This window comes from Saccoglossus kowalevskii, chromosome 14 (assembly GCF_978046115.1).
Source record: "Saccoglossus kowalevskii chromosome 14, keSacKowa6.1, whole genome shotgun sequence".
Taxonomy (NCBI): domain Eukaryota; kingdom Metazoa; phylum Hemichordata; class Enteropneusta; family Harrimaniidae; genus Saccoglossus; species Saccoglossus kowalevskii.
In genome coordinates, this window is record NC_140654.1 from 5,539,876 (window position 1) to 5,551,417 (window position 11,542).

At 33.4% G+C, this 11,542-nt stretch overlaps 1 protein-coding gene across 2 annotated transcripts; it reads right to left on the reverse strand.

Moving 5' to 3' along the window:
* LOC100374279 (uncharacterized) lies at positions 1 to 11,306 on the reverse strand. 2 transcript variants are annotated; one of them, XM_078010938.2, is made up of 4 exons: positions 11,173 to 11,306; positions 4,650 to 4,794; positions 2,724 to 2,882; positions 1 to 186 (listed from the first exon to the last, which is right to left on the reverse strand). In XM_078010938.2, exons 2-4 carry the CDS (start codon positions 4,771 to 4,773, stop codon positions 143 to 145), a joined length of 327 nt encoding a protein of 108 aa, XP_077867064.1. In that variant the 5' UTR covers positions 4,774 to 4,794; positions 11,173 to 11,306; the 3' UTR covers positions 1 to 142. The 2 variants fall into 2 exon arrangements, with proteins under 2 accessions (XP_077867064.1, XP_002736765.1); XM_002736719.4 differs by lacking the exon at positions 1 to 186 and having other exon boundaries at positions 2,616 to 2,882.
* Between the last annotated feature and the right edge of the window lie 236 nt (positions 11,307 to 11,542).

The window sequence follows — 11,542 nt, forward strand, 5'->3', positions numbered from 1 at the left end:
TTGTTACAAAATTTGCGACTACATTTAATATTCATGAACACATACACATATACACAATTTTGATGATGTTGTTGACAGATGAAATCCAGGGTCATCACAGCAAGAGTGAAAATTCAATAATCTTTCACAGCCATCCAGATTATCACTCACTGCTTGCAATGAAACCAATTATATTACTTGCAGGTCCTGATGGAAATGCATGAAAAAACAAAGATGTAAATGTAATGAAAGAAGTACTGTAAAATCTGTATTAAAAGCTGCGGTTTCTATTATAATAGTAGAATGCAAGAGGGAAATTGGTTTCTATTAGAGCATCTACACATATGAGAAATGGTGATTTTTTGGTTCTCAATTGTTTAAAAGAAATGGGTGCGACTTCTATTAGGGTCTAATACAAATATTACAGTCTGCAATGAATATAGCATGAATGTTGATGCTACTGGCATTATTCTCAAGTCAATAGATTAAGGTCATTTGTGGATATTAACAAAAACCATGGAAACAGCGATATTTGAGCCATTTATTATTATTTATTTTTATGGGGATAAAATTTTGCCACAACTAAAAATATCGTAACATATAGTGACAAAATAGTATTGCTATAAGACGATTAATTCTGACACAAATTATTAGAAGATTCCGGGGATTGCTTTCAACTCTATAATAAAGTAACGACTATCCATGGATATTTTAATCCATGTATTAAATAACTAAACCCAAATAAACTTTGAGATACCAGATGAATGTACACTGCAGGAGTAAAAATTTACCAGTAAACAGATTCTGTAACAACCATTCATTCTCACTATATAAATGCTACCGGGGGTATTAGCATAAGCCATAATATATAATCGGACATATTACCCCAGTTGTCCCCTTTGTAAATTGACGAAACAATGAGGTCATTGGCTAATTCAAATTCGTTGTGGACAAATACAGCAGAATAATAGGATTCTTGCAGGTATGAATAGGATTACTGTATAACACTTTGAAATAGCTACATGCCATTTTAGCGAATTTGACTCAATGCATGAATTAGCACAATCTTAATTTAGCTAAAGTGTTAATCTCATTATCAGAATATACCAAACTCAGAGCTTAGCGGTCAGGAGAGTGGGCACTTAGTCGAGCACCCCACTCGAAAAATTGGCCAAAAGACAATGAAGTGCTGAGGAAGCTTAGTCAAAACATATTGTTCTAGTAATGCTATTTTTCTGTTATTGTTTATGTTGATTATTTCATTTTAGCTGTAAGCATTTAACATTTACAGCCACATTCTGAGAATTATTTGATCAGTTAGCAAGATGACTTGTAACTTTGCAATCCCATATAAAACTTGACGGTATCGCACACATGAACATTTCATCATCTTACTAAAGATGAGAATTTTTCAAAATGAAATACCTTCTTCAGAATGTACATTTTTTAATATTTCTTGAAATACGTAAACAAAATTAGCAAATCATAATAATGATCACCCCATGAAATAATGAATGATACATCTGCAAGTGGCTCTATCAAACACCAAAATGTTTTGCAAAATTGAGAGCCATCTTGGTAACCAACTTTCCAAATAATTCTCAGAACGACTATAAAAGGTGAATAAATTATCATTACTATTATTCACACAAATGTGTTCTATTGCATACAGCACTCCCACAAACGCTATGTATACTGAACCCATCTAACCTCAACAATGTACCGTAAACAAATGTTTACAAACATTGTAGTGGTATGTCATATCAATTTGTTATATGCAAAAGATAATAGCGCAAGAAACTAAATATCATCTATTCCTATGCAAATGAACCCAATTAAGACGAGTCCCAGAGATATAACTGAAAATATTTCTTTGAGGATTATTTATAAAATGATATGTTGATTTTGAGACCGACTTGATCTGTGGTCATATAAGTAATATGCATAGAATGATGTGAAGTTGGCAATGTGATAGGATCCTCTTCTATTCAGTCAATCATAATAAATATATACAAGTTTAAAAAAATTTAGTTAAAGGCAGAAGGGAATGATTGGATTTCGCATTATAATTACGAATAATTCACTGGGTAAGTGAAATCCACTGAGATACATCAATGTGCAGGCTTACAATAAAACTAATTGATTCATTGAAAAATCAATGAAACCCAGGGAACTAGCTTAAAGAAAAAGTTAAGGCTAACAACATAATACTCCCAGATAAAAGAGCTCGGCAAATGTAAGAACATGCAATTTACAGTTTTCTTATATCACTTTTCATTCTCCAGATATTAAACTTTTCATCAATTTATGTAGTCAGCCATCTTGATTCTCAAGCAAAGGATTATGGGTAAAGTATGACATCATAGAATCTCTTGTCAGTAATTATTGAGTAAATGATTTATCTGATGCTTGAGAATCAAGACGGCGGACTACATAAATTGATGAAAAGTTGAATATCTAGAGAATGAAAAGTGATATAAAAAAAACCTGTAAATTGCATTCTCCTACATTTGTGGAGCTTTTTCTTGAGGGGTCATTATGTTGTTTGGCTTGACTTTTCCTTTAAAAGAGTGAAATTAAACACATGTGGAAATTAACGCCTTTACAGTAAAGTCATAAAAAGAGGAAACATTGACTAAGATAGAGCAAGTTCTATGAACATGTATCACTACGTTTACGTCTTTCATTCAGGTTAGGAGAAGATGGGGTGCTGCTACTGGTGCGGTTTGTAATGCTATTATCACCTGCTGACAGGTAGGGATGCGTAGCCAAAATAACACTTCGAGGAGATGGCTTGGAATTGGTGGGTTGGTCAGTTTTGTAGTTATCAGGCTGAGAACTACTCCTAGGTCGTCCCTGGAAATAACCGAAAGCAGTATTGAGCCACTTTGACGGAGTTGAAGCTGGAAGAAATAAGACATAAAAAATCAGTTTACTAATATGTTAAGATACAAGGTAATTCAAATATTTGGAAAAACCCATTACATGTACTAAATTGTTACAACCATGCTGATAAACTGTTCCCAACATCAATATTGAATTTTGAAAAAGGGGTAATGATCAAAATCCCCTTGGTTTTGGGGATTTGTTATCCAAGATTTTTGTCATATTTGCAATATGGTCTCTTCAGGTAGCCATTAAACAAATAGTCACCAAACTACTATTGGAATAAAATACAGGTCAAGCAAAAAGGTCTCAGCATATCTCAAAATTTCATTTGGTTACATCCAGGAAACAAGCAGCCTGTCGGCTGAGATAGCTCCGCTGTTAGCAATGCACATGGCAATTAAAGAACAGAAGATATCATTAGAAAATGAACAAATCTGAGAGAGGTCCACATGTAGTACCTATATGTATAATATATCAAAGCAATTGGACTTGCGGTTTTTAACAAGAAGTCGAAAATATCACTTTTTACCAAAAATGACAAAAATATTCACCAAAATTAAAGAATTCAAGATATCATTGTGAAATGAACAAATCTGAGAGAGGTCTACCCAAGGTACATATACACCAAGTATCAAAGCATTCAGGCTTTTAGTTTTCAAGAAGAAGTCGAAAAAGTAAAACATTGACACGGACGACAGACAATCACTCGTATGATAAGCTCCGCTCGACAAAGTCGACAGCGGAGCTAAAAAAGGTAGATATTTATACAATGATTATAAAGGCTATGGGTTTTTTAGGAGACAATGTTTTAAGGTAGAAGCCTACTCATAATTTTTGTGAAAGTTACTAATGAGCTATCGTTCCATGGCACCATGAAATAGCATTTGTGTGTTAGACTGAGAAAAAAAATATCTCTGTTTCTCTGTATTTTCCTGGCCTTACTGCAACATATTTTGATAAATTTGTTCTAAAATTATATTTTTTAAAAACCATTAATTTTAAAACAATTCCATAGAACTTAATGTTAAAGAAAAAGTGTTGAAGCAAGGGCTTTGAAGGCAATATACTCTAGGGCATTTTTATCTGTTTTTGCCTAAATTCCAAAGAGTAAGCCCTGAATCAGCAAACAAACCCACTCAATAAAAGCAAGTGATCAGATACCTCAAAATAGGTATATGGTATTTGATCTATTAGTATCGGTAGAACATGAGCTTACAAAATTAACATATGTGTGTACAAAGGTGACATTTAAATAATCCAGCATACAATAAATTCATTTTTGGGTTTTTGTGCGCTTCTAATAGAGTAAATATGGTATTGATAATGGAATACAAACTCAGGTACTTGATATATCACCAAGCTAACAATGACTGATTAGATAGAAAAATTAGATTAAACTGAAATAACCTGTTGTACAAATGCAATACACTATAAACCACAACAGAAAAATTCAGCAAATTTTGAAAAACTGTAAAAATCATGACATTTTGTAGCTGTGAACATTTCTCTGCGGCTTTCCTACTGTCTCCACAAATGCCTTTAAATCCTGAAGTTACCCTTTTTAAGCAGAGACAATTTGATAGCAGTATTTCTCAACAAATTTTGAAATTTTTTAATGAATTATTCTGTAATATTTCTCAGTTCTATTTGATTTGATAAACTTAATTTCCAATTGTCTACAGGTCTTAATCAAAATATTTGAAAGAAATTGTGAAACAAATATGTGAAACGTGATAAAAATTAATTTTATTGTTGTAAGGATTAATAGATTTATCACTTACCAGGGGACCTTGGACGAGGAGGACTCGGTGGTGGAGTTTCCTCGATATCACTGATAACTTTATGCTTGTGGTAGTTGGCATATATATTAGTAGCCGCAAAACAGGCATTAGGTACTGAAGCCATGATATTCTTTTTGTATTCTAACTGAAAATAAAACAAGAAACAACAATTTTGTTAAACTAGAAATGAATACAATAAACCAAATTATTTGGAACAATAAGAAAATTTGATGACTGGGAAATCAGTTTAACATCCAGATTTCTGCACTCCCCTTTGGGGCATTTTTATTTTCGAGGTCAGGTTCAGCTAAGCGCCCATCCATTCAAAAATGCTCTTATTTTGACTGTCTTGTCATAAAATCTGGACTTTGAGCATTTGTTCCCGCCCGACCATCATGAATATCATGTAAATGCAAAGATCACTCTAACAGTGGAATAAACTATGTTTTGACAACGACCTGGCATGAAAAGCAGTAAATACTTGATTTCATATTCAGTTTACCTTTCAAAGTTGCTAATTACCATTTTTTTAAAATCAATTCTAGCAATTCTGCTAAAATCAATTCTAGCAGACTCTAAAACAATAAAATTGCCACCACTTGGCCAGTCTAAGTTTTCTTCATAGACCCAAATCATTTTCACATCATAAATTCTGATGGTACATAATTAATATTGTAATAAAATGTGCATAATTTTCTTCATTGTAAGAGTTGTAGAAATCAATAATGGCGCAACTAATTTCACATTTTATTTTCTCCAATTTATTGAGGGGGTTGCTGGGCAGAGTCGCCTGGTAAGTTAGATGAGTACGGTAGACATGTTGTAAAAAATGTTGATATTTGTACAAACTTGTAATTAACAGACATAATGCAAATGATTTCCATGTCTAGAGGTAGTATGGTATGCATTTTAATAACAAAAGGAACACAAGTTATATACGGTAACAAGATATAACAAAAAGGCCCAGGCAATTTTTATATTCAATATTGTTCTTCATTGTAAAAAAAGTTTATACAAAACAAGTTGTACATTTATGTACAGAACCAACAAATTTTGTACTTCAGCTATAAGAATAATGATTTTGAAAAATGTCTGTTTGTTTGTCTGTATGTATGCATGTTCCACCGTTATCTGCTGATCAGATTGCACAGAAACTTGGTACATAGGTGCTGTGGGAGAATGCACAGACCTGATTAGTTTTCGATAACAATCTGACTACAAACCAAAAATGTACAATCAAATTTATTTTCCGAGTATTAGTAACTCCAATAATGTGGATCACATTGTTTTAGTGTTGTAAATCTCAAATAGCGACAAACATAAGTTGCACCAAGCTTCTCGTTTGAATTAATTTATGCCGCCAGTACTCTTTCCAAGCTTTCTTCGATTTTACGTCAAATCAATATCAATCCATAAATAAGTCAAGAGTACATTCATGAACTCACTTCGAAATCTTAGATTTGGCTACAAAAAATGTCAGTTTTGCTAGGAAGAATAAAAAAATCTATGAATTTTTCTGAGAAAATGGTTATTATATAATCATCCAAAAAAAGATACAAAAATATTTTTTTGGGGTTTCTTCATGTTTGTCAAAAGGTTAGGCAAGTTGGTAACTGGCTAATAAAAACAATTAAGTTTTAGCCACCATGCCTAAAATTATGTGACCTTTAGTGAAATCCCAAGTTCAAGATTAAATCAGGTTTTACTGATAGTCATTTCGGTGTATATCAGGGCATGCCATTCAAGGAACTTGCTAATCACTCTCTCAAAACAAGACCAGTGAGAGCTAATTATAACTCCTATCGGTAATTCAGATCATTTTGAATAGATTATATTAGCATAGCTACCCTAATCACTTGTGTTACTAGGTTCAAGAGAGACATTTTTACCTCTCCAGCTATTTTAAAATGACCTGGTAAATCAGATCAAGATGCAAGTTGTTGAAATACTACCTTTAAAGAAAGGGTATTTTATTTTTTGTTGATGCATTTGCATTACAAATAAATTCACTTTATTGAATTTCAAGGCCTCTGATGGATGAACAAGGTGAAATCAAGCAGAAATACGCTGAGAACTAAATAAATTATAATTACAGAGAACATATATCACAAAGATTCAATCATTGATGCTCTCAGTTTGAAAGGTTTATAGTACCGGTAGTACACAAATTAACATCAGTACGAAAAATGTTTTTTGTTGCAAGGCATACAACATTTTTAAGGGGTTGAGGTAAAAAGTATATTATTAGGTAAATATATTTTTTAAGGTTTGAGTAGAAGGAACAGACTAAAAGAAAGTGGTATTTATTACCAAGAATCACAATTTTCATATCATTATTAAGGCCAGACTTTTATTATCCCTTGTTTCGCGAACCCACCGAATGAGCAGGAGCCGAAAATGAAATAAAAATAAAATTTGATTTCAGCGTAATTTCTCGCGCCCGCCGAATTGTAAGCACAAAAAAATGCTAAAAAAATATTATTTTTATCTTCATTTTTTCACCGCCCGCCGCATAACAAATCCAAGTTGCATTTTTGTGGGAGTATCATGATCAAAGTACCAAAGTCTCACGCAGATGAGAAACAAGGTTATACATGGAATAAAATGTTATTTCATTTCTTTTCTTCTCTCCGATCAATGATCTCACTTACAATTCTTTGAGAATCACACAAATCTAATGGAAAAAAAGAATTAATTTTATTTATTTTTTCGCCTTCCTCAAAAAAATTACCTTATAAAAACTCAAGAAACAAAGAATAAAAAAAGTCTGGCCTAAACATACATGCACCTTCAATTATTTTGATGTTTTAACTGATCTATATTCATATAGCAGCCTCCTATCTTTAAAAAATGCTGACACTAAGTTGAACTATTTTGCCACTTGTACAATTGAGGACCCTTGCTTTGACTACTGTGGTGTTCAGACAGAACCCTTACATCAATAAACTGGTATCTATATCTATATAGCTGTATTGATTAGACATTGTACGAGTTTCTCCAAACTCGCAAAATTTACCAATCTGCAGGTGTTCATAGGTCTCAAAATTAGCTTAAGACATTTTGTACAAAACGACAACTAGCGTCATTGGACGTTTCTAATTTTTTCACCAAATTTTGGGTTTTAAACAGTAAATTTAACTGAAAACACTGGCTCTTTGTCTGAGATGATTGAACAAAATTAGAAAATTCTGAAAAAAATACCAGCAAATTGCTGATGTCTGGTGAGTCACTACAATCTGTAAACAGTGTTAGAATCAAAATATTTCACATTGCAAAATGTACTTATAGAGATTAACAGTTTGTTACTGGGTCAATACTAATAGTAGTGACATATATAAATATCCTGATTGATTATCGCACTAAAAAAATAGCCATGTACCTTTTATTGTGATGTAAATACTATTCAGTGAATTGGGTCATGATGTGGGCTGACCCTTGTTGCTATCAATATCACTGGTTTTATCGATATAACAAGAGAGCATGAATACAGGGGAATAGTCTGTAAGTAAACATGGAAGAACAAAACACCTGTACATGCAGTCTAGCACATTTAATACAGTAGAATCATTTTATTGCATTTAGCAAATACATTTTTAATTCTGTTTTAATTCTGTTCTAGGGGCAATGAAATGTTTATAGCACAGAAAACATTCAGGGAAAAAAAACTATATGATTTGAATTTTCATACATGTATTCACGTCAGTAAATTATTAACAGTTATAGATATGATTGAAAAATAATCATTTGAGTTAAATATTATTGTAAACAACAGGTGTATCCGATTTATTCAAGGCCCTGAGAAACGAAATGACAAACAAATGGCAATGAGCCGTTTGGAGGTCATTTCACTGACACCAATGTCATTACTCAGATGAAGCAGCTTAAGTCAGTCACTGAGGAAATCAGGATTTCTCATTGATAATACCAGTACATGTAAAACTACTCATGATAGAGGCCTTGTTATATCACATGAAAAACATTTACAGTTTGGTTTTAATTCTATCAATCCTATGTTTCTAACACTTTACAGTCACCGCCATATTGTTTTGAACACTAAAACAGCAACGTTTATATAACAAGTTCATGTGGATTTAATTTAGCGGATTTTATTTATCAAGGAAAATAGCGAAATTAAAACCCTGCGATTAATTAATGCTTTTACAGTTATCTACACTAAAGAATACAATGTCTAATTTACAAGAGATGTTCAGATATGAGATTTAGAATGCATAAAAACTTTGTTTGCTTTTGAACTACAGACAGTAGTTGGCCATGAACCAGACCTTGAATGCATCTATTTTTTGTTGTCCTTGAAGCCAATAAATGAGACAAAGTCAGACAAAAGATTACTATATACAAAATATAATTTAATAGTGTTTTTTTTTTTTTAAATGGTCAAATATTATTTGTTCAATTCTTTTTTTGCTTTACAATGCAGCAATTACAACTAAACATGTATTTCACTGAAGCACACTATTTACATGATTCAATAACAGGACTGACAATATTAGTTATTGTGATGGGAAGATGTGCAAGATGCAACATAAGCCAGTTGTATAGCGCTGTGCCATGTCCACAGTGTTGTATAGTGCCTGACCTCCTGGGAGTGGATAATGGGTGGGAAGTCAAGGGTACAGCAGGGTTTTTTTCTAAAAAAAGAAACTGCATAAGGGAGACAGGGTTCCTCCCTACCAGGGTGTGGAGTGTGTGATAATCCTAAGTTAAATTGGAGCATTCTATGGCTTCCTTTGGACCAAAATTACTATCAGACAGGTCATAGTTGGAGACTGTGGCCACATGTGATCCCTGGTCAAGCAGAATTTTATGGTTGCTGGAGGATCTGCTACCCATGGTAAGGGGACGCATGGCCATGGCATGAGGGTGCTGCGCCCCTGTTCCCTTGTACAGACATTGTCAATGTCTCTTCAGTCAAAGTCTCTCAACAAGGGACTGTGCTTCAGAATACAAAATATATTATTGATGCATTGACAAAGTAATAACTAATATTTCCAAGACTTCTCATGATCATGGTATCTCTGTGTACAAATATCTGGACTGAATACTGGGGGGACTACCATAATGATCATAATGTATGTATTGATTCACAAGACCTGAAATAACTGAACACAGTCGATGGTGAATAGAATATAGAATAGAATCTTTATTGCTATCGTACCCCATATTTGAGGTTTTGATGAAAAGTACAATAAAGTAAAACAATCTGAAAAACATGTAAAAAACAACACTAACACTGACAAAAAAAAAATCAAACAAGACGCTAAAATTTCTAAACATAGAAAAAATGGTTAATTTGTATTTTCTGAAGCAGCCGGTTTAAGCATTTCACTTTTAATTGAATTTTCTCGTATATTAAAACAGTTATAGATGTGTTGCGCCACATCATTTATAATGTTTTCATCTTTATTATTTAAAATATTAATTAATAACTGTTCATAGTTTTTGTTGTTATGAGTAGTGTTGCATCTTTTGAACAAACTTTCGCTTTTTTTAGTGTATAACTGACATGACAGCAAAAAGTGTTGCTCATTTTCAATTTCCTTAATTTCACAAACTGAAGATTTTCTATCAGAGATTGGTACATTATTGTACCTTCCCATTTCAATCTGTAAGTGATGGGCACTTATCCTCAGTTTGGTCATTGCAAAGCGATATAGTGGGTTTTTTATTATTTGGAAGTATTTTTCCAGTGAAAAATCTGTTTTTAATTTATGTACGTTCTCAGTTCATTTTTATGGTTTGTGCCTTTGACGTCATTGTCTGGTGCGTGCCATAACGACCATATGTGCACGCATTTAAAAGAACGGCGCATCCTTGTAGAATCGGTTTGAACTAACCAGTTCTAATCGTTTAACGATCTCGAGACGGGTATTGCAAACCAGTCAGCAACTTGTCCGGAACAATACGGCGAAAACAGTAGTAAAGGTCAGGGAGGTTCACGGACTGGAAGGGATAATCATAATGAGATCGATCCTGCTGTGATACACAGTCCAGGGCCGTAGTATTATTATGGTTTCTAATACCGGTCTTAAACACTGCGCAAAATAACTAAAAACAAATTAATAATACTTTGAATACAAAAATCACACATTTACAGAGTGGTCAGCGGACAGTAAAACCCAGAAACAATCCTTGTCCGGTCAAATCAATGTAAGAGTACATAGTGGGGCTGGCAGGATAATTGTTGATACTGAATTCCTGATGGAACTAGTTTCATGATTTACTGGACGATCCGATTGAAAAATTATCAATGAAAGAACATCGTAATTCACACCATAAACGCCATATACAGATAGCAAAATTAAGTATGCAGTGATGAAACTGAACAAATCTGTCAAATATCGGTTGTTTTTTTAACGCAAGTAACCCTAAAGTGGTGACCTTGTGCACGTAAACAGCCAGCTGATTCAGTCATCGTCATTTTGAAGCAACATAGTCACAAAGTTGCATTATTTTCGACAGATTTTCATTGTACCCAACCGTGATTATGACATTACACACTTACTTTAAACTCCGGACAAGCTGTTTTCAAAAAAAAAATCTGCGAAAGCGTAGTCTTTTCTACCTATAATCGAGAAAAATTGGGAAAACACCGTTGTGCATCCTTCCACTAGTTGAACCAGGCTAGCAGTGATGTCATCATCGGCTGTACAATATTTGCATACAAATTAATCGGCCAATCAGATTGCGCGATTTTCTTGACAATCGTCTACTGCTGACTAATCACAATATTCTCCTCGCGTCAGTTGAATCGTTGAGCTCTGGAGCAACAACAGTTACATGTTTGTTGTTTTTTGCGATCCGTTGCTTCTGAAAGTATTACTGTAAGCTGGGAAAGCGGGAATTCCAAATGACAATAATTTATATTCACAAAA